At 37.1% G+C, this 24140-nt stretch overlaps 2 protein-coding genes across 2 annotated transcripts in view; both read left to right on the top strand.

Moving 5' to 3' along the window:
• The window catches only part of LOC136766530 (janus kinase and microtubule-interacting protein 1), a 64400-nt gene extending 62310 nt beyond the window's left edge, over positions 1 to 2090 (top strand). Inside the window, exons 20-21 of the mRNA XM_066720051.1 lie at positions 1228 to 1293; positions 2007 to 2090. Coding sequence (XP_066576148.1) covers positions 1228 to 1293; positions 2007 to 2057 — 117 coding nt within the window. The 3' untranslated portion in view covers positions 2058 to 2090. The remainder of the gene's footprint in view (positions 1 to 1227; positions 1294 to 2006) is intronic.
• Positions 2091 to 2843: 753 nt separating this feature from the next.
• Positions 2844 to 24140, top strand: part of LOC136766329 (putative leucine-rich repeat-containing protein DDB_G0290503) — a 35841-nt gene continuing 14544 nt past the window's right edge. Inside the window, exons 1-19 of the mRNA XM_066719741.1 lie at positions 2844 to 4803; positions 6166 to 6326; positions 6844 to 6982; positions 7322 to 8017; positions 10438 to 10494; positions 10903 to 10974; positions 11377 to 11506; positions 11774 to 11913; positions 12358 to 14133; positions 14545 to 14646; positions 14900 to 15055; positions 15259 to 15384; positions 15623 to 15745; positions 16406 to 16462; positions 17551 to 17733; positions 19055 to 19103; positions 19408 to 19541; positions 20344 to 20586; positions 21218 to 21611. Coding sequence (XP_066575838.1) covers positions 3259 to 4803; positions 6166 to 6326; positions 6844 to 6982; positions 7322 to 8017; positions 10438 to 10494; positions 10903 to 10974; positions 11377 to 11506; positions 11774 to 11913; positions 12358 to 14133; positions 14545 to 14646; positions 14900 to 15055; positions 15259 to 15384; positions 15623 to 15745; positions 16406 to 16462; positions 17551 to 17733; positions 19055 to 19103; positions 19408 to 19541; positions 20344 to 20586; positions 21218 to 21611 — 6283 coding nt within the window. The 5' untranslated portion in view covers positions 2844 to 3258. The remainder of the gene's footprint in view (positions 4804 to 6165; positions 6327 to 6843; positions 6983 to 7321; positions 8018 to 10437; positions 10495 to 10902; positions 10975 to 11376; positions 11507 to 11773; positions 11914 to 12357; positions 14134 to 14544; positions 14647 to 14899; positions 15056 to 15258; positions 15385 to 15622; positions 15746 to 16405; positions 16463 to 17550; positions 17734 to 19054; positions 19104 to 19407; positions 19542 to 20343; positions 20587 to 21217; positions 21612 to 24140) is intronic.

Here is a 24140-nt window from a genome sequence, read left to right as displayed (position 1 = left end):
TTTATTTTTATTTTTGTATCCAGTAGCATGATATTAGTACATACACATTATAAGTAGAGTGCTGATCAAAATGAATCTTGTTGGTGTGCACAATAACAGGACTAATAAAACAAGAAAAACTCTTATAGAGTATTCTACTCTATAAGACGTTTCAATGAGAAATTAAAATTACATAAAACATTAACTAACAAATTAGAAAATAAAATGTTACAAATACACCAGTAAAATGGGACAGGAAATGCCATGTATAAATAATGTCCTTGATTGTATTCACTGCTTTTAATAATTTGATTTTAATAATTTGAAATGTTTTAGTAGAGGTGGGGGTTAAATCTCATTAAACAATGGCTTTGTTTGGCACAACAAAAGATTGCTTTAAATTCAGTTGGAGCACTGATATAAAAAAAAAAACAATACCATTTAAATATGAAGTGTTTGTTTAAGGGGAAAAAAAATATTAAAGGTATTTTTATTGTATGGATTACCAAGGCATGTTGTAACTTGCCTCAAAGACTTGACTCAGAGTAAAAGAAAAATAAATCCCAGTTCGGAGACATTGTTTCTTGCACAACTTTGTAGGAATACAAATTGGGACCACATTTTCCCCCCATCTTAAAGCACACACAACCCTTTCCAAAGCACACACAATACTGATAACAAGAAATTAAGGCTGTACTTTCTATATTTTATGTAAAAGCAGCATCTTTTTTTCTTGCACCTTCAGACCAATTAATTTGGGAGATTACTGTTGAATAACAGTGTATTTTACAGTTGTCAGAAAAATCAGAAAATGTAATTCATAATTCACTATACTGCCAGACTTGGCTACAATGCCGGCAGTTTGGGTTCTCAGATCCTTTTATCCCATATTAAGATGGGGACAAATCCGCTCAAGTTTGAGCTGTGAGGAAGATTAATTCAGCCATTGTTCTTGCTGCTCGTTGTTGTAGCAACTGTGATTCCCATGGCACATCAGCGCGGCAGTGTGCTGGAAGGGTGTTTCACGAACAGTCATTTTTGTTTGCATTGGAAAAAAACATTTAAAATAGCTGGCTGGCAAGCTTTACTATAAAATAAGGTAATTTCATGTGAAAGATTTTCTGATCTGCATGTGACAATGATAATCATGCTCGTTAAGAGCAAAATAATTTAAGACCTTCAAGAGGTGTAGTAAATAGTTTGATGGGTGTTTTCTTATCTTTTTTGTTCTTGTTTGTTGATTCACAGAGAATAAGGGAACTGGAGGATAAGATAGAATTCCAGAAAAGACAAATTAAGGAAATAGAAGAAAAGGTATTGTTTTAAACGTCTATCACTTTCTTTTTTTTTCCACTCTGTTAATCCAGGTTTAACAATTAAAGATTGAAATTTTGTTAAAAAACAAAAAGTGTACAACTTTTTTTAAGGAATGGTGCCTTCTGTTTATGAAATATTCTTTAATGAATAATCAGTTAGCAAATCATTTAAACTGTGTATGTGATGTATTAAATAGGTTTATGTAAAATGTCAATTTCTGTAGTTTTGTATTGTCCAGTGAACAAGGGATGAGTAAAGCTTTTTTTGTATGTGCTTTTTTTTATCATTATTATAAGACATTTTATTTATATACAGTTCAAAGGTTGTTTGACAATCTGAATGGTGCACTATATGTGTGTATTGAATGTACTTTCAATGTGGAAAGCTGGTTTATTGTGAGACTTGAGCTGGATTTAGGCATTAAAACAAAAGCAGCCTGTTAACATGCCTAAGAAGCAGCTTTATAAAGAGCTGCCTGTTGAATTTTAATGATATGCATAACTGTTCACTAATGTAAAAGAGTGTAGTGGCATTCTTTATTCTGTTTATCACAGGAGGTTTGTATGCTAATCGAGTAGCCCACAGTGTTTTTTATGAGCTTCATGCCAGTCAAGACTGTTGGTAACACTTGTCTCATTTTCTCTTCTGTCTCTTTTTTCCTGTGGAAATCTTTTTTTGTTTTATTTATTATCATTTTGTATTATTTTTAGTTTTTGTTTCTCTTTTTATTTTTCTCCTTAGCTTTTATTCTCTGGCCTTGAAGACGACAACATTGTCAGAGAGCAGGTAAAAAATCTGTTTAATCTGTAAGCCACATTGTACTTCCCTTTTTCATTGTATTATGTTGTTATGGTCTGCTCATAATACATGCTAAATATTATCCCTGGATAGTGATTTTATTATTGAAAATACAACTTGTTGATTATAAACATTAAGGATTTGGAATATATTAGTGCATTTGTAATACTGGTCAATAAAATAATCTGAGAATATAATGTGTTATTTGCCGTTTAGATTATCTGTGAAAGGTTTAGCAGTATTTAAACCTTCACATAAAGACAGTCACTTGTACCATCTGTGTGGAGTCTTAATTCTTCCCAGTAGTACTTTGGACTTTAATTCCCTTAGTTAGATTCCCAGTAGTTCATTAACTATCAGCTTTATCCATGTACACTATATGCACACTACTAATTAACCATACCTTATTGCTTTACGTTCCTCTTTTTATACTTTTACATGTATTTTCTTAATATATATGTATCTGTGTGTGTATATTTACATTTTACAAATATAGTATTTAAGAAAATGCTTTATGAGCTACTTTATACCTATTAACCAACATTTTTGCTTGCCATTAATCAGTAACTCAGTAACAGTAATCAGAAAATATAAAGGGAAATATTCTAGGGAAACACACCACATAAACACTGTATACATTAACAGTTTTTCATGTATTTTGTATTATGTTATGCATTTTAATTAATTTAATGAATTAACGTAGAACACTGTTATTCAGAAATATTTCTATCTTCTTTCACTTTAGGCACTAAAACGAGCTTGTGGAATATGATGAGCTGAATGCTTTGACATTCATGTGCATCAAGAAACATTGCAATGGATAGTAAACTGATATTATTGAATTAAATTGTATTGTATATCAATTTTTAAGTTCATACGGAGACACTGAAATATTTGTAGCCCTTTTTATGGACATGAGTCTTAAATTGCCTTTTTTAAATACATTTGCACTTTTGAGGAAGAAACCACAAAAAAGCAGAGTTCAGTTTTTTAAGCAAAGTTAACCAATTATAAAAAGAAAAGGTTCCATAAGAGGAAACATGACTTTTTTCACTACCACCACTCTTATCTTTACAACAAAGTAAAACATGAAAAGCAAGAGCATTGTGAGCAAAGGAAACAAAAAGTCCTAAATATTCAACTTTAACTCAAGAAGGAATCAAAATGGATGAAGATATCAAAGATCTAGAATGTGCCCAAAATGTAGAACATATGTTAGAAGGTACCCCTGGAGATAACAGTTTAAGACGGGCAATGGGAGAACTGCAGCAGAAAACCTTTGAGGAAGAGCATGGCAAGCATATAAAGATAGTGGTCAATGAAATTAAATGCAGAGATGCCATTCGAGTGGAAGTCACAGAGGCAAGTGAAGACCTGATTAAGAAAATTACGGATATGAGTGATTGCAGAGATAAATGTGAAGTTATTATAGATGAACTGACCGAACTATCAGCAGTTGCTTTTAATGAGGTGAAGCTTGACAAACCGTGTATACAACGGGAGAGAGCCATTACTGACCAAGAGATATGGGAGGGAGAACAAAGAGACCAAAGATCTCAGGTGGAAAACAAACTTCATGGTGAGAGTGAAAGACGACATACAGACACATTTCAAGATGAATCTGTGCTTCATGACAAAGACAGTCAATGTGAAATCCATACTTTTTTTGTTCATGTTCCTATTGAGAAAGAGGTTTTCCGAGAAGAAATTGACATAACCGCAGCAGCTGAAATTGACAAGGTTGGTGCTATAATCAGGATGAAAACACGATATTTAGTAGAAATAGAAGAGAGGAACCGAAAAATTGTCGAGCTGACCGGTGCCTTGCAAGATGTTCAGAGGAAAGTTGATCTGCAAATCGAGTGTGAAAGAAAACTTCAGCAAAAGAACAGGATTCTGGAATCCCTCCTGGAAGACATGCAGAGAGGTAGTGCTAAGATTGGACAGGACAAAATTACACGCATGGAGAAGTTACTGAGCATGAGAGAGGAGACGGTACAGGAATTGCAAAGCCGGTTGACTGGCCAGGAACAGCTGCTGAAGGAGATGGAGGAGACGCAGAGGAGACTGTCCTTACGCAACGAAGAGTTGGGCACCAAGCAGCGTGGCCTGAGCGATGAGGTCCACAGGTGGAAGGTGAAATGCTCCAACTATGAACAACATGAGAAGGACAGAAGGGTTGAAATAAAACTACTGAAAGAGAGGATCAATCGGCTGGAGTTTGAAAATTCAAGCTTTGAGTCCAAACTGAGGGACAAAATTGAACAGCTTGAGGCTCTGGGTGCCATGAAGGAGAAAGAAATTGCTAGTCTGTTGTCAGAGCTGAAAAAGTTAACCGTAGACTTTGAAATGAAGGAGGCTGCTTGGCTGAAAGACAGGCAAAACCTTGACATGCAGTTGAGGAAGAAGGTGAGAGAGTTCGAAGCATCTGATGATCATTATAAAAAGCTGAAATGGGATTTTCAGTTGGTGGAGGAAAAAGAGAATAAGCTGAAACAAGTGGAATCCACACTTCAGCAGAGGAATAGAGTGCTAGAAGCTCAGCTCTTAGAGCAGTCTCAGCATGTGACATCTTTAGAGGAAGCAATAACAAGAGAAAGGCAGGCATTGCACACTGTGAACAACCAGCTGAGTCTGAAAGATAAGACCCTAAGAAGACTACAAGAGCAAGAAACTGAATTAGAGGCAAAAGTGAAAAGCTTACTACAGGTGAGTGACTTTATATCATGATGGAAAAAATAAGAGACCACTGCAAAATTATCAGTTTCTCTGGTTTTACTATTTATAGGTATGTGTTTGGGTAAAATGAACATTTTTGTTTTATTCTATAAACTACTGACAACATTTCTCCCAAATTCCAAATAGAAATATGAATGGAATGGAATGACTGCCATACATGTAGAGATGCTGATTTAAGACAAATTTGCAGTGGTCTCTTACTTTTTACCAGAGCTGTATGTTGATACTGTAATGTTTGGTTTGCAAATATAATGAATAAGTATAAAACACCTTTTGGATTTTAAATTGACCGGGCTTCATCTTGCCAAGTATAGACACAACATCAAATGGTTAGTCATTAGAAACAACATGTCTCACCTTCTGATGACACTGAGACAGTAAAGGTTGCTTAGATAGTAATAATGTGTGATAAATAATACATTCAAGTCCATTCTTTCTGGCATCATTAGCTTTTGATCTACCACAGTTATCTATGTGAAGGTTAGTTCAAAGGTCTGTTTTTATATTAAGAATCATCTTTTACAAGTCATGTTATGGAGTAAAAGTACAGTGAAAAATAAATTGATTGTACAAACACATGATAACTAAGGAAAAAATACAAATAATACAGAAGAGACAAAATTGTAAATGATTAGTCTTTGTCCTGGGGAGCCACAGGTATAAGAGGTCAACATAAATGTATTGATCAGAACAAGTAATTTGTTCAAATTATATAGTTGTGGTTGTGATTTTTCCATTGCAGATATACTCCACAAATGTTGAAGCTTTGTCTTCACTTTCACCACTATGAACAACACAACATTGTGCAATGGACCTGTAAATGCAGCTGTATTAGTTTCATATGAATGTGTAGTTTTATCAGGAGGGGGAATCCCTGAATCCTCTTTTTATTTTCTATTTTTAAATGCTTGAGAGGAAAAATTGGTAAGTTTGGAAATACTACTTGTGCAGGAATTAATTTCCATTCTTATATACTGCAGGGAGTCACAGGGTAATCTGAGAGGCTTATTCATAATGCATGGGTTTTGTGTGGCGAATAGTAGACAAGCTTCTCCTTTCTGTCATCTATTATTGAGACACCTTCACTGAACAAAGGGGATCTGACAGTGTAGGTTGACTTCTGTACTTGAACAGTCTGCACACAGGCCTGGTAAATGTCATGGCAAGTGTGACAGGAAAACATCCTCAGGCATTTGCAGCTGCAGATTTGGACTTATGGAGTCCTCTGTGCAGAGAATTGAGGAGTTCTGTTCCAGCCTCCCAGCTCCCAGCTCTGAGGCAGGAGAGGTTTTCAACGTGAATTTTAAGATTGATACCTGCTGGTCGTTCCAGGACTTGGAGGAGGCAAAGCAAGAGAGGAGTGGCAGTCCACCTGAAGAACCGATGGTCAACCAAGAGTTCCTGCTCCTCTCCCAGAGGGTGAAGGTGCTGGAGAACAGCCTGCGCAACAATGTCAACACATTCTGCGAGTCTGAGGCGGCGCTAAGGAACCGGTAAAGAGAAACAACTGGGGGGGTCTCACCGGCTTGTCTGTCTCAGGTCTCTGGAGATTAATTAAAGTTGTTTACACTGCATTCCAAGGAAGCAGGGCTTGAATAGTGTGCATATATATATATATATATATATATATATATATATATCAACATATGAAGCAAAATACATTATGATATATATATATATCATAATGTATTTTGCTTCATATGTTGATTTAAATATATCTTTGCACACTTATGTACAATAATAAACAATAGAACAAACGGGGCATGTATTTATCTAAAGTAAACATGGAAGTATCTACTAGTGCTTTGGAATATTTAGTTCACAGATTTAAAAAAGTCTAATCTGTTCCTTTTTTCTTGTCTTTTAAACCTTTAGTTATGCATATGGAACTCAGTTATGACGTTAATAATAATATTCTTGATTCTGTTAGTGGCTTAAGATCTGGTAGTTTCTAGATGGTAAATATATGGCTGCCGTTTGCTATTAAAAAAATATGTATCCATTGGGCAGAATTAAAGAACTGGAAATTTCTGAAAAGAATCTCCTGGTCAAGGTGGATGATCTCAGTACCAAGTCAGTGTCCCCCATCGCCCCCCGACAAAGACAAGATGAGAAACTACAGATGCTCAGGGAGGAAATGAGGAGCATGGTAAGGACAGAGATCACGTTTCTGTTTTTAAAATGCGTACAGGCCAAAATATGTCCCTGATGTACAATTTTGAGTAAGGTAAATATTGTAGAATAATATCTTGATCCATTTTAATTAGCCCATTATTTTTCAGGTGGCTACAGTCCCACATCTAGTTTTCTGTGATTTTCAGAAAATGTGTGTTCTCTTCAGATTCCGTAGGGACAGATTAATTTGAAACGTCGATCTACCATCAAATTTAAAATCGCAAGTTCAGAACTTTGATAGCAGCTTAACGTTGGTTTGACATTTGCAAGTTCTTGAACGCAAAATATGGACATCATATTTGTCATTTTACAGGTATCGGAGAAGGACAAATCAGAGAGAGCTTTGAAGGAGAAAATCCGTCGCTTTCAGAGCCAGATCAAAATGAAGGAAGAAGAGATGAAGAAGCAGTCCGAGTACTTTGAGCACTACAAGCAGAAGGTGCAACAGAAACTAGCCCTGATGAAGGAGCGGGAGCACAGCCTTCAGGGCCAGATCTTCAAGATGGAGAGAGAGGTGATTGACCTGACGGCCACGGCGGCGCTTCTCAGAACCGAGCTGGAGAGGCAAGACCCCGAAACCGGCGCCTCCGGAAGAGGCCAGGGCCCGGCAGAGTTTGATGCAGAGATCAGGATGACTTATTTCTTTGAAGACAGTGAAAGCCGCATAAAGGGATACATCCACAGCCTGCAGGAGGATTTGAAGAACTTGCTGGAGAGAGAGGAAGCCAGCCACATGGAGAGGAGGGAGCTGAAGGACCGACTACAGGAAGCCGAGGATAATGAGGAGTTTCTCAGCAGGAAGCTGGAGGACTTCCGCTCCCGAATTCATGAACTGAAACTCTCGGAAAGCGGCCTCCTGGAGGAAGTGGAGGAGCTGGCAGAGGAGAATGAGCGCCTCCGCAGAATGATCCCTGAGGTGAGGGAAGAGAGTGATTCCATGGCAGGAGGAAACCCAACCAAGACTGAGTCTGGAAGCCAACAACGTACTGCTCTTGATAGCGATGCTGTGGTAAGCATTATTCCATTGAATTGCATAGTAAAGATGTACAATTATTCACAGCACCTACAATGTACACAGTGTTTTCATTTTTATTTATGGATTTATTTATTTCAGTAGAGAACAGGTGCATATACAATACATACATTACACAAACATTTTAAGCAAAAAAAAGGTGCATCACCATTTCCTGGCAGCTGACATCTTCTATTTTGGCCCTTTTCAGATGTAAAGGCCCCTGGAGAATATTACTTTTATCACAGTTACCTTTGTCTCCTTACATGCATAACAAATGAAAGCTAGTCCAGTACATATCCACATCGGCTGCAGCCCTGACATGCAGATGAACAGCTGTCTGAGAAGGTTTAATCTGATCAGGCTTCTTGATAGATTTCACAACTAATAAGGCTAAGGGTTAGTTACTAATTGTTAATGCTATTTTAGGGTGATAGTGGATTAAATTAATATGAAAGGAAAGATGGACTGAAAGCCGGTAGGGACTGCTGTTATAAATGCGTTCACACTGCGCTGTTGTTTAAGGGTGATTTTCTTTGCATTTTAAAAATATTACAGATTAATTTGCTTATTTTTCAGCAAATTGTTCTTTTTGGTCTAATTAATATGCAGCTGTACAGTCGTATTCAACTGTTTTGTTTGAATGGGTGATGAGGAGACCATGAAAGAACATAGAAAATTACCCTGACAGCAATGAAGTCGGCTGTTGAGGCAGTTGTAAAACTCAGAGCCAGACCCAGTTTAGAAAGTGTGCCAGCAAATTGATTATATATTTGTCTGACAGATTCAGGTAATGCCTGACTTAATTCTTTCCCCACCACACATGCGTATTGTTAATAGAGAGCATATGACTGACTCCATTCTATTTTTCAGGCCATAGAAAGCATAAACATTCAGTGTAAAAACATAAGAGAAGAGCCTGTGAGACTGAGAGAGAGTTTCAAGGGGGAAGAGAACTCTCCCAATGTAGCGGCTGTGGGACAAGAGCACAGCAGCTGCACAGACACCCAAAGAATCAATGAAGGACTGACAAAGGACTTGCTGTCTCTTTTGAAGACTGTAAATGTCTTAGAGCAGCAGTTAGAGGCTGCTCAAGACCAGATGCTGCAAGCACAGAGAGAGCAGGAAAGTGCACGGCAGGAATACAGACGGGTCCTTAGTGAGCTTGAGGAGCTGCAGCTTAGCTTTGATAAGACCTGTTACCAGTATGCCATTAGGGTAATGAAGCTCGAGGAGCTGAGGGACGTGTTTGTTACGAGACTAAGTGAGGCGCTGCAGGTAACGGAGATCAAAGTGTTGCCGAGTGATTTGTATTCAATGGATCCATCCCAGCCTTTAGCAGAGTATTGAGAGAAAATATGATTACTTTTTTATACCTTGATGCATCACGTTTGTTTTCGTGTTTGATTTTACATACCATGTGTCATGAAATCAACTATGGGACTGGGATTAAATCAAAACACATGTCACTTGTAGTGTAATGTAGAATGTTAATCACAAATATGATGTGAAATCTGTATGTAAAAGAGCTAATTACAATCACAATTTTAGTTTTTTGTTTTTTAGCTTTAATGTCAAGAAGATTAATAACCTAGATCCCCTACAGGAATGATTAAAATGTCCAAAGTTCAACACAATTCAGGAATGTTAAGCACATTAACTGGAGAGAAGCTTATATCCCTCTGTACTTACCAATGCTGTGCCAGTCACTTTTCTTTTTCAATATAATCCCTGCTGATTAGAGGCTGGGATGGCTTGTATCCATGTTTGTGGAGAATGTGCTTCCATCCATTTTTACAACATGTGTTTTTATGTTTGTATCATGTAACACACAGCTTGTAGAACATGTAATAGGTTTTTGTACAGTTCTGACAGTTGCAATACCCAAAATTAGAGCAAATAGAAACTCTCTCTCATTATACACAAGTATTGTGAAAATATTGAATAGGCCAAAAGTAGCTGGGGATAATCACATTCCTAAACAATTTGTGATTGGATTTTTGGATGCATAATATTTTCAAACATGTTTTTTAGCCCTGGAATTAAAAGGGATGAATTTAACAGTTATTTCTCAAGTCATAAAGTGGTTTGAACACATAAAACATTACTGCTATACTATACACAAACGAGATGTACAGAAGCGTTGACAGCTGCGCCAGGCTGCCTGGCTGAACACTTTATGTGACAGAGACAACAGGGTGCCATTGAGGAACCCTGGAACCGAATCACCGCTCATATCCTTGCTCCACACATTGATTTGAATACATTGCATTGCATAAGTAAAAGCATAATTTCCAGGCTTCTACACCCTACTGTGTTACATGTACTCTGTGTGTGCTTATTTGGTTCCTGAACTACCTCGATGGCTACCATCTTAAAGATGTGATTGATAACTATATCCGTTTTGTCTCCTTTAGGACTCTTTGAAGTCTAATCAGCTGAATAGGCTGTATAACACCATCACAGAATTCATGGTTAGTATGATTTACTGAGTAATGTGTTTAACACACAATATAATAATGTTAATGCACTAAATATAGATTTTCATTGTAGAGCTGCAAATGGAGTTTGAACGTCTTAAAAGAAAATTATAATAGTGATTGCAAGTTTTCGTTCTTTTAAAAAAATAATTACATCTTATTTGCTAAGACAAACTCCTACAGTACTAATAAAAAAAACTTGTTCTTTAGTAAATGTACTTGAAAAGGAATCATTTGGCAGAACCTTATGATTATAACCTTTTAAATATAGCATGAAGTCACTATATCTCTACATAATAATTTTGAAAAGCATTTGAGGTCTAGTAAACCCCTGCCTGTTGTGTTTATATTGTTATTGATTTAACATAATTTTAAATGATCGATATATTTTGTGTGTTTAAGGAAGAACAGGACTTAGAGAGCCGACACACACATTTGAAGAGTTCGCTGAAATATCTGAAATCTCAGCTTGAGGTAATCATTGGTTACTAATCAAGGAAGCAAACACGGGTGATTTCTCACCCTGTCTTCTGATATAGTAGTTTCATCATTGTAAAGTTCCTGGTAACTCTCTGTGTTCAGTAAAGTAATACATTGATCCAGCTGAAGTCTTTAGTCTTTCTATTAAATAAATTAGTCCATGAAGTGATGTGTATTGTTCTTTTACAGCTTTGAATTAAATAGCATTTAGGGAATTAGTGTAAAAATGTTAATAACTGATTGTGTAATTATACGCTTTAGAGAATGTTAAAGTATTTAGGAAATTGTTTAATTAAATACAATGTGTTTTGTTAAAATGAGACAGTTACACTTTGTGCAATAATTAGCTTCAGTGCTGTAGTGTGCCTCAGGGTGTTAATAAAGCTGTTTCCTCAGACTGGTGGTGTTGTGTTCAGAGAGGAGCTGCAGCAGTTGAAATGGGATGCCATTCTGGATCAGTCCAGGAATAAAGCAGTTCAGACCCCTTCAGTGACCGAGTGCATCAAAGAGGCTCTCGCCATTGCCAGTGAGTATATGCATAAAGTCTTAATTTAATGTTGTATTGAAATGGATATTCAGTCTCCTGTTACATTAATATTAGTGTTGAGCACGCCTGCACAGCTCTCGGAGAACGCCCATATGAGTAAACCTGTAAGTGAACTTGGGAAAATGTCTCGGTTACATTGATGATCTGGCCTCTATACATTGGCAATCGGTATAATGTGGCTTTAAGAATAAGCAGGTGTGGTGTGAGATTTTTTCAAAAATGTATTATCACACTTTTTTGTTACAGAATTGATTCCTCAGTCCGGGTGTTCACGTCAGTGTTCGTGTGAAGACCTATTGAGACGGTCTGTATTTCCTTTGCTGGAAAACAACTCCAGGCCCCTTCCAGAGATCATGCAGGCTCTTCGGTGTGGCGATGTAGAGCAGGTAACTAAGGAGAAGGATGTAATTTTTACATATTGTGGCGATTTGGAACATTCAAACACAAACTCCATAATTTTGTCTTTCAAGTGTTTCTTTAAATAGAAATAAATAGAAAGATTGCTTGTTGATAATCCTCAGTGCCTTTAGACTGAAACAATATGTACAGTAGTGTTCCTTCCCTGGAATTAGAATGACTGGAACAGTAAATCTGCATGCATATATATATAGCAATGTTATATTCAGTTCTGTTTAACATTCAAGCATTATACCAAGTGTATATAAAAACAAATACTGACAAAGATGAGGGAAGGCTATTACTTGTATTTATCGCTTTTATGGAATAACAGTGTAACAGGAAAGTCTGTATTTGTTACATATATATAACACTAATGAACAAATAAGTGCAGGCAATCATTTTCATGGTATATGTCTCTTAATTTGTTGTAGGTCAAGTCAAGCCTCAAAGAACTGGAGACCCAATCAAAGCTAGCCCTGCTGCTTGGTTCATTTGCAGAGCATGAAAGTACAGCTCTTTCTAGACTATGGATTCATAACCATAGCCAAGGGGCAGAAGAGACTAGACATGAAGATGAAAGGTCTCTGTCCAAACATAAGGAGACTATAGTAATCCAGTCCCAGCCAGACCTGTTAAAACTTGTGGACCACAAAACACAGAACACCAATTTAATATCCCTAGTCACCAAAACCATAGATGTCGACTGCAACACTGTGGGGAATAACCAGATTATGCTGGAACATTCTTGTTGCTCGTGTCATTTTGTTAAAGCTGAATCCCCAGCTTTGGGACCTGAATCACTCCAAGAAACTATACTGAATTTGGAAGCTGAAGTTCAAAGTCTCAAGATTAAGAAAGATGAGATGGAGAGCTCTTTGATCAGTAGAGATGATGCAATACACAAACTGACTGAGATGAATGTCCAACTGCAACAGAAATTAAGTGCGATGGAGAGGCACATGCTGGAGTTTTCTGAGGAAGGAGAAACGGAGAAAAGCGAAAGTGACTTGGAGCTGGAAACATTAAAAAATAATTGGAGACAAGAAAACAAAGTCCTTGGAAAATGCAATGAAGAACTTCTTAATCAGATTTCACATGTCGAAGGGGTTCATGAGTGTCAAATGGCAAAATTGAATGAAGAAATTGTAAAGCATCAGGAGAATATTTCCAAGCTTAAGGAAGGCAATAGCAAATCATCCTGCATAATATCTGAGCTCCAGAAAAAGATGGAAAATGATTCAAATGTGATTCTTGACCTCCAGGAGAACCTCAGAAAGAGTTCTAGGGAGGTCCTAGGCCTCCAGGAAGAGAAAATTGAACTCCGACAGCGTATTTCAATACTGGAACACAAGAGTAAGCTGAACTCTCGTACTGTTTTGGAACTTCAAGCAAAGATTGAAGAGATTTCTGTCCTGAATGTTCAACTAAACAAGAATCTAGAAGAAAGCTCTGAGATTCTCAGGCAGTTACAAGAAGAGAAAAAACAGCAACAGATATGTATTGCAAAACTAGAAGAAGATAATACCTTGTACTCTAAGACTGTTGAAGAGTTGCAAATAGAAGTAGAACATTTGCTTAACTTAACTGTAAAGCTTAAATATAAAGTGAAAGATGTTTCTGCAGGAAACAAAATCAAGGATTGCTTAGTCCAGCTGGAAACTTTAACTGAAAAAAACAGCAATCCTGTTTACAATATACATGAGCAACAAGAAGATATCAACAACAGTTCCAAGATAATCCAAGAAGGGAAAGACAACAGTGTCCAGGAGATAGCTCAAATGCAGGAAGCCTGTAAGCCTACTGAGAAGTTTGGGACACACCAAGATAAACCTGAGACCATCTCTAAAAAACTGTCAGATCTGCAGGGTGCAATTGAGCAGCTTGCTGATGAAGTGGTGCATCTTCATGGAGAGAACAAAATAATTGAAAGAGAACTGGCTGATATGCAGAGCGAGCATGCCAAAATCCTGAAAGAAAGAGAGAGTGCAATTAATACAATCAGGGCCCAAAATAAAGAGCTGTTGGAAAAGGTTGTGAACTTCGAAAATCGTGAGAAGCAATCGATTGCGAGAGAATCTGACCTGAGGGGAGAAATTGACTTACTAAGGAAAGAAAATGGGAAGCTCCTGAATCGTATCGAAGACCTGAAACTCAATCAAGATGCTGAAGAGAAGAAACATGTAGGAAAACCTCAAAAGGAAAACGAGGTAAATGTATACAATGTGATTGAAACCATGCCACTGTTTTATAGTTATAAAACAGTGAATCTGGGACAGACACAGATTTCTTAGCAAATTAAAGCTGTGTTTAATATGTGGCTTTTCTGTTTCCTTTTCCATAGACATGTTAATTAAACCCATATACCCTAATATAATATGAAGAAATATTATATTTTCTTATGGCACTATAGTTTTAGTTTACTTATAGTTAATTGAAGCATATCACATGTTTAGTTATACCAAAGTGACACTGGTCATGTGCAAATGCTATATGTCAGTGTTGTTTTAGAATGGCTACATTAAACTATGAATATGTACACATTAGTGTAGTGGAGGGACAGCTTGTATTTTGAAACCTACTCTTGGCAGTAATTTGATTAACATTTTTCCATTTATCAGTTTAGTATTATTGAAGAGAATGCGAACTTAAGAACTCAGCTGGAAAACACAGTTGCAGAACTGGAGAAGTCTGAGAAGATACTGGAAAAGACTAAAATGGAGGTATGATACATTTTAACAAGGGTATTGATTTTTTTTCTTTTTTTTCTCCTCATTCTGTAACCAGTAAATCATCTAAAATGTCTTCCTGTTTGGAAAAACAAACACACTTGATGCCATCACCACCAAAGCAGCGAACAACCCTGCTCAATATAGAAACTACATGCAGGTTTCCTCAAGTAAAAATAAACAAACAGTAATGATACATATCAGTCTGAGAGATTATCTTCTGTGGCAATACTTCACTGTCTTTTAGGCACAGAAGTGGTACCGAGACATGGGTCTAGCTGAGACTAAACGAGAGGAAGCCATGAAAAAACTGAGCCAAGCTGTGAATGAGGTGAAAAGAATGAGAGAATCTGTGAAAGAGGCAGAAAGGGTGAAGACCGAGAATGCACGACTACGAAATGAGGTATTGTATTACGAAGTTTTGAAAATGGTTTTGTCCTGGTGCTCTATTTTTAATACAAGTTAGTTTTCATCAATATTTATTAGCCACAGACTTGTTTTTTTCTCCTGTAGTATCTCTGAAAATATATTTACGATTCCAGGATACTCATTATAATTACAAAGTCACCATTTTCACAAAGGAAGTTGACCGTGGATGTTTTTCAGATAAATGAACTGGAAAAAGGAACAGCTGAACTAGACCGTGTGTGCGGGGGAGTCTTGGAATTGAAGTCCCAGCTCAAAGAACAAACTGATTTGGAGGAAAGCCTACAGGAACAGCTCAGTGCAAAGGTGGCCACCGACCCGTGATCAGACCCTTGTATTACCCCATCAGTACTGTGTTGTTTTTATTACTTATATACAATATAAAATATACAATTTAGTAAATTGAATAAATTCCCAAAGATAAAGATGTAAAATATTAATCTGGAAAATTTTTGTCCAGATCTCTTCTAATTTCTAATCTCTTAATCTAATATTGCAAAGATTACTTGAATTCCCTGCTAATGTTGTCGACTCCTCCTTCTAGACCGCGTGTGAGAAAGAGCTGAGAGCACAGAACGTCGCCCTGAAGAACGAGCTCAGTAAAGTAGAGGACTGGAGCGCAGTCGTGCAGGGACTCAAGTCTCAGTATGATGACATCAGACAGCAGGTAATATCCTCTCAGTACTAATTGCAAGAAGATTACAAATCAAATTCAAGTAGACATGAGTTTTAGGAAATGGGCTGCCATGCCTGCTGTGTGACTCGCATACATTTGATTGTCACGATCTTATACAGGCATTTTAAGAAAGAAACAAACAAAATATGAAGCGAGGGGCGGGGCCCACTTCATACTTAACATCAATATAGGGATTTATGAGTTAGTGATAGAATGTGTCCACAAGGTGTAGCTGTTGTAAGTAAACGTCCATTGCACAGATTGCAATCAATTGGTGCTTAAAGAAAGAATACAAATGAGAGCAATGAACAAGCATAGTTCTGGTTTTAGATATTCTTTCAGTGTATTAAGTTATAATTTATTTTCTCAAGATATTTCTAAATTATTGAGCAGCTGCATGTAAGGTACTTATTTGAGGTATGCTATTCCAGATAGATATTTTGATTCAAATACAGTATGTAAAATCACAAATAGAATAATGTATTTTATATTTGTTTGAAACTTGACAGTGATAATGTGAAATTCTTATTTCCCCAATTAAGCATCAGTGGAGTAATCATGAATATATCCTTGTATGCATATTCTCACTGAACACACTAGAAAACATGGATGCCACACAGCCATTCATAAACACGTTTCCATTTCTTTCAGTTTGATGATCTTTTAAAGAAGAAAACAGATGCTGAATTAGATGTGGCTCCTTTAAAGGTATAATTTTGCTGACTATATATGAAATGTTGTTGTTCATGGGAACTTCACAATTAATATGATGTATAGTCCAGCTTAGCTAATGCTTCCTGTCAGAGGTTCTGCCCTAACCATGTTCTTGACTGGTCTGCTTCTCTCTGGAGCTATTTTTGTGATACTGGAAAGAGATGCGTAATATACTGAGACTGGGGGAGGTTAGTTCAGAGAATGGTATTTATTATGTCAAATGTTTCAGTCTAGCATTTTAGAGACTTGTTGCTAAGCGACAACTGCTGTTTATTAAAAAAAAAAAGGTAAAATTATTATAATGGAAGTTTGATGGCAGGGCAATTTCAGCATCACTGCAGGTAATAGTGTAAGAGTTGAGAGCTCTTAGCAGCTGGAAGGGAAATCACAGCACTATAAAAAGCTCACTTTGACACATTCTTTAAATAAAATGTTGTTGTAATGTTTGAATTCAATTGAAACATTTTACATTTGTCCAAACTATTACAAAAAATTGATTGGATAGTCTCTTCCTGTGACATATGCATTGTTGTTGCTGCCTGTCATTCTCATGCTCATGTCAAACCCCTCAGTGTTTTCTCATCTGGGCAGAATCTAACACAAACTGTCACATGAAAGAGCATAACACAGTAGCATTATTTGCTTCCAACAGTCATTTACAGATATTTCACTTGCAGTCCTAATCAAATAAAACCTTGGTAGTATTATTCAGATGTTTTCATTGGTTAGGCAGAGCTTCTATTTTTATTTAATGCTTAGCTTTCCCTTTTAGACACAGCAGTCATAAAATACTACCTAATGTTTCCAAGTTTGAATAGGCTTGTTTGAAGCCTGTTGCTACCTCTATAACATGTTACCATGGGAACTAGTTCAGTAGATAAAGCCTTTATAATTGTTGTATTTCTTTATAACTGAATTTCTCCAAAGCATTTTTCCATTGTTAAGATAAGTTTTTGTTTAATTGCACAGAATGGTAATATCATTGAATGCCATTTTAGATTGTTTGTATGATAGTGTTCTATCTGGTTGATATTTTGATACATGTTCCTTTGTTTCTCCTTAATTAATTCCTATTTCATTAGGCCAAGCTGGCCTGTGTGGTCCAGAAATGCCATGAGCGCCACAGCCTCATCCTTCAGTTGGTGAGGGTGCTGCGCAGGCATGGCTTCATTGACTTCAGGCTGATTGAGGAGGCTGAAGACCTGGTGAATGACACCGTGCTGATGGAGTACTCTAGCACTTTCACTCCTTCACATGGCAACCAAGTAATTGCACCAACAATGCAGACATTGGGAAATGGTCACTGAAAACATGAAGCATGTCCACATCACCCTCCCGGAAACATCCTGCAACTACACTCTGCTCTGAGAGTAATGTGGAGGAGTGGATAATCCCACAGGAATGTCTTTCCTCATGCTGAGCAAAGTGTTTGGATGCCTTTCATTTTACAAAGATGGATATAGAGATAGATATACAGTTAAGTCCATATATTTGGACAGTGACACAATTGTCATTTTGGTTCTGTATGCCACCACAATGGACACGCATAAAAATGGGTGTAATTCCTACACTGTTCACCCAACTTGGATGTAACTCCCCTCAAATTAAAGATGAAGTATACACTTACAGCACATCTTGATTGTTTCCTTTCAATTCCATTGTGGTGATGTACAGAGCCAAAATGATGCCCATTTGTCACTGTCAAAATATTTATGGACCTAACTGTATATATATGACATTATTGAAAGAGTGCAAATGTTCAGATGGCAATGGGCTTGACACATTGCAAGAAGAACTGATCAAAGATGAATAAAGGAAGCTATCGCATGGATATAAAGGGGTGAAAAGACCCAGCAGAAGACCTCATGATAAATGGGAAGATAAAATCAGGGACGACCTGTAATAAGGAGGCCGTAGATTTTAGCGTATATATTGTGGCACCATGAGGGGGGTAGACACGGTGCAGGGGTTTTATTAGCCGAGGTCCAGTTTGATAAAAAAAAATCCCTTTGCGGTGCTTTGGGCAAAAGAAGGACATAAAATGAAAAAGGAAAAAAAACTCTTGTGGGAGTCTCTGACACTTAACACACATCCCTCTACAGCACGATCCAATAAAACACACGACACACACCAACGCTCCCAGTCCAAGTCGCAGTTTGAGCTCATAAAAGTATATGTATTGCACCATTTCAAGAAAGATGTTTCCTGTGTAGAAAAGACAGAGGCATGGCGTGGAAAATATATCAGGGTGGTTCCTAATGTAGCAACCCTCATATACTATGATCTTCGTATTTAAATATACTGTGTATACACTTCCTAAGTGATGCTCGGTTTAGTTATTGCTGTAAATTACTATATTGTTCGAAAGAGAAAGCAAGCTGAAATGCAATTGTTCTTAATTCCACAATTATGATCATAAATTTCAATTCGAGTGCTGTCAGATACAATATTGGAGCCTTTTTGTAGTCCAATCTCACGAAGTGGATGAAAGCAAGCTAAGTGTTTATTACTGAAATTGCCTTCCTTTAGAGCTACTAGTATAAATTTGTCACTTTTTCAAATTAATGCCATCTCCATTTATTGCAGGGCCTTCATAAGGATATTTGGGAGAATGCAAGGAGTAGTGAAGAAGAAGGCAAGTATACATTCAGAACATGAGAGAGAAATCGGCAAGATAATTATGGTCCTGAAATAGTCTTTATATCTTTATTGGCTTTATATCTTTTTTTGTTTTCCTTTCTCCTAATAAAATCAAGTCTAGTTGCTCCACTTGGTATTGTATAATGTGTAATATTTAGCATATACTTCAGCATATCTGTCAAAATATGTCAAAAATATGAAAGGATAGTCACATGAATCACAAGTTCTCCTCAGTCTTGAACAGTGTAGCAGGAACTGTATTGGTAACAAGCAGCTGTTGATTCTTGCCTGTGATCCAGGGCCGCTGCAGAGCTCTCTATCCAGTGGCAGAGGGAGCCTCCCAGACCTCGATGGGTGTCTCAGCTTCAGGTCCTGTGTAGCTAGAATGGACTTCTCTCCTTCCCCTGACATGCCAAGGACAGTGCTGCCCACTGTGAGTCTCATTGCGGACACCCGTATTTAACTAATGTTTGCAACTAAAGAGGAGGACCAGTTGTTTTATACTAATGTGTAGGATGTAAGGAAGTAGCATGAAATTTTATTCTGCAGGGTAAACTGACAGATAATCACTTAATCCATCCAAACTGAACACATGTGGAAAGAGTGATGTTTAAGTTGAGTTGACACTGTAAATCTAAAGTATTTGCTGAACTCGCAGAAAACAATGGTCTCGCTACATATGCATCTATCTGTCCTGTTTGTGTGTATTTGGGTAATTGCGTGTGCATGTGTATATAAGTATATAACTGGATCATCATCATGGTATCATGGTGTATGTAGCATTTCTTTTGCAATTAGTCACAGCCCTGTTTCAGAAATATTGCAGTTATAAAACAAACGTCATGAAAGTGCGAATGGGAGAATGAATATCTGAAGTCACAGATCAGGTCCATACAACTCTAATAACCTGCTTTCTGGACAGTCAGTTTCTGGTGCATAATTAACTGGGGTATTGGGAAATGGATAAGAAGCTTGTGCTTTCCCAACAAAAGCATTATGCAGATTGACTGAGAATTACATAAACATCACATTTAATTTGGAACTGCAACATTTCTCAGGGTGAAACATTATCACATTATTTTCAACACTGCATTAATGTAGAGATAGTATCACTTGGAATGCCACTGCGCTTTAGGAATGTCTCTGCACCTCAAACTGACCAGGTAAAAAGCATTGAATTGCGCTCAGTGCCTCACAATATGTGGGATCTCTGAAACCTGGGTTTTTCATTCCAGCTACCACTCTCTGCGGGGGAAGCAGTACAGGTCACTGGAGTTCCTGACAGTCATGGGTTGTACCATGCAGAGGTGAAAGGAGAAGTTGGGCTGGTTCCTGCTTGTTTCCTAATAGAAACGGAGGACCTACAGCCAGCGTCCCCCATTCACAATAAGTGTTCCAGTCCAAGACCAAGGTTAACCAGTCCTGAGAGGATCATCAATCTCCATCATCAACTGAAATCACATTGCAGCAATTACCAGGTAAACACATACATCACTGCTCTTCGGTTTCCTTTAAATTGTCTCTGCATGTCAAAGTGTAGCTTAACCATTCTTTGCAGTTCTCATCTTGGAGTTGGTTAGTGTTAGAATACCTACAAATTTAGAAATAAGCACATAGAATCCTCACATTCTGCATGTCTGTAAAGGGTGTGGTGAAAAAGTACATACATTACTAAATAACATCATAAAAGCAGTGTGTGAGATTTCTGAAATGAAATGGTCATATAAGATGTTTTTATTTCTAAAACGTAAATGGAAAAGAAGCAACATAGTGTAGCTTAAGCCTCTATCAGAGATGGAAGCTTTGTCTGCAGTCTCAGGGAGGACTGTTATATCCTAAACAATTTGTTCAGTCCTTGGTCTTAGAAGCCATGTTTTTATTTAAGTCAAAATAAGGTGAGTTATGGGCATCAAGAGAGTGCAATTGTCAAATAAATGTATCGTAAGCAGCCACCTGATCTCGTATAATGACTGGTCCGTTGGATGCACTTGACTGGCATACTGTTTAAGGCCTTTGAAAGAGAATATTTAATTACCTACAGGACCTTTGGTGGCATTTCATTCTACTTAATTATAAAGTGCTGTGATTAATCGCACCCTCATGTTTCAGGTAGTCTCGTCGGCCACGTCCGATTCCAGCCCCGAGACGGACCACAGTTCGGTCTCGACTCCCTGTCTGGTCCAGGAGGGCACATCCGGCCTCTCACTGTCACAGCAGCAGGAAGAGGTGGCAGATCTGAAGTGCCCCACTCTCTCCAAGTCTCTGGGAGGGGAGGGGCAGGGTCGTCTCAGTGAGCTGAGCAGGAGAAATGTCAGCCGAGACGCTGGAGTCATACTCAATAACGCATGGCTCTCCAGGGATGATGCAAATTGCTCTGCCGCAGCAGCTGCAATGAGGAGCAATTTGTCAGACTTGTCACTTCTGAGGAGCCAGGGGCAGGATGGCAAGGGAATAGTCTCCAATGCCCTGTTTCCAGAAGGCAGATCAATAAGAGCAAAACAAGGTAATAAAAAAGGGGTGGGGTTTACTTGTTTTTCATGGTTTCCTTTTTAAATAATTTTCTCAATGAATCCATCTAAAAAGGTAGACATCATTGGTACATCTGTTAAAGAATTTCCTGTTACCACAACATTGTAAATAATAAGAAGTTTCATTAGAAGAGCATTTTAAAGACAAATACAAATACACTGGATGATACTGTCTGTCCAGGACAATTTCCTATGTTTCTATGGATTGATGGGAAGTCATTTTCAAGCTCCGTCTGTGTTCTCTTACTGGTGTGTAGCTTTACCCTTGAGCACTTACGTCCACACTGTGATTGTCTCATGTACCCAGACATCACATACATATGCTGAGCTAGACTCCAGTACAATTCCTAGACTCACACATTTAAATCTTGTCAGATTCTACATGAAACTGACCAGACATACCACCAACTGCACTCAATCATGACATACTTTTGTTTTCCTATCATATCTCTTGTATTAACTGTATCCATAAATCTGTTTTTGTCTCTTACACATAACGATTTAATTTGGTTAATAAGGACAGTGATTAATTTACTGACAAATAAAGTACTTACAGATAGAGATTATACAATTTTAAATGTTTGCCACTGGTTTGTTTATAGGTTAAATTGGCTCAAAATCTCTGCACAGGCAACACAGCTGTAAAACTATTTTTCTATGGCAGTAATAACCATATATATGGAACCAAACCTGTGAAATGTATGTAGCAATTATGGCACAACATTAAAATCTGTTGTGGTTTTAGGGTTATAGGCAATAGCAGTGAATGCAAAATGTCAAAGTGCCAGCCATTACTGTACATGTCTGTATGACCCAATATAATCCACTCTTGGCCAAACCATAATAAATGTTCATGTTCATTTTCATTTTGCAATCCGTTTGTTTGTTTAGCCTGAAATGTGCACACCAGAAAACATGCAATTGTAGTTGTTATGATAGTAATAACCAAGGAAACATAACCAAACCTATGCCAAATGATTTTGCCTGACAACTACAGCAACCTTGTAAAAAATATATCATTTACATAGTTTAAATTATCATCAGTAAAGAGAAGCACTTATGTACAGACCTTAAAACATATTCAAAAACTAAAAAGACATCCACTTCAGGGAACTCGGTGTGGATTATGTGATTTGGTTCCTGCTGACATTATACTGGCATGCAGAAATGTTTAATTAATGGAAGGTTTTGTGTATCAATGAGGTTAAACTTCTCTGGTTTAATTAATGCAGTGGGGCTCTGTAAACAAATTGTGAATGAAAGAGTAACATTGTGACTTCCCTCCAGTGTTATAACTTGAAGACCTCAGCCTTCATATAATTATACAATGTGCACTTCAGTGTTCTGTGTGCAAGTGAGCAGAAAATAGTTTTATCCCAAATCAAATTTAAATATTGTTTTTAATACCAATAATAAAGGTCATAAAAAAACAAGCCAGGCTACAGGTTCTTTTCACAGTCTAGTGAGGAGGAAATAAAAATAACTACTTATCATATCACATGGTGTTTTTAAATGGAATATTATTAGCACCGCAACATGAGAAAACAAGAATACAAACTTGTGTTGTATCAGTTCTTCAGAATTCCTGCATTATCATCTGTTTAGTAACTTATGACTTGTGTTTGGGGTGAAACATTTTCTTCAAGATTACAGATTGGTAGGTATTAAGCAAGATAACTACACTCCACAATTACAATTATATAAATTCAGAATGCTTAAACTGGTAACTATTTGTAGAATTTGTATATGAGTAGTATTGTATTTACAATTTTTCTTGACCTATAGTTTTGAATTTAGCGAAATATTTAAGACAGTAGAGTTACAAATACAAATTGCAACTCTATATTATCTTAATTTAAAGATACTTCTGTAATTCAATAGGATCACTCTGAAAGGGTTTGAAATAATTGTTTCCTTTAAAAGGAAAGGGCATTAGCTGGAAATGCTCTTGGTTAGAACTCTTTGATTTTATCAGCAACCTATAATTGGAAACAGGGTCATTTATTTCAAATGTATGATATGGTCTGCCTGTGATTAATGAGTCAATGCATCATCAGCTTCTTCCTGAAGTCCCTGCAAACACACACTTACATACAACCCCACAGCAAAGAGAAAGGGGGAAGACAAAGCACTTCAAAATGAATCTTAAGTCATTGAACATATTGAAATGGATTTTGCTTAATGAGAGTTTTTTTCTTCAAACAAAAACAAAACATCTCTGCTGTTAAATACAATATCAACAAGATTTAAGTTATTTCACATTCTTTAAAGCTGCTAATGCTGATCTCCTGTTAGCAATATGTGCTAAATTTATTTTAAAATTTCCCTAGTTTATTTTTAATACCTTTTACTTGAATGTTTAGGAAAATAAAGCTGTTTTGAATTCCTAAGATATGTTTTCAGTGATCTACCTCAAGTAATCCACAAATATTTGGTCTGTAGTTAATTGGCTTCATTAAATAAAATGTAGCAAACAAGACTGAACTACTGTAAACACTGATTGA

This window comes from Amia ocellicauda, chromosome 13, assembly GCF_036373705.1.
Source record: "Amia ocellicauda isolate fAmiCal2 chromosome 13, fAmiCal2.hap1, whole genome shotgun sequence".
NCBI lineage: Eukaryota > Metazoa > Chordata > Actinopteri > Amiiformes > Amiidae > Amia > Amia ocellicauda.
The sequence above is the reverse complement of the archived record's forward strand: the minus strand, read 5'-3'. Positions and strand labels throughout refer to the sequence as shown.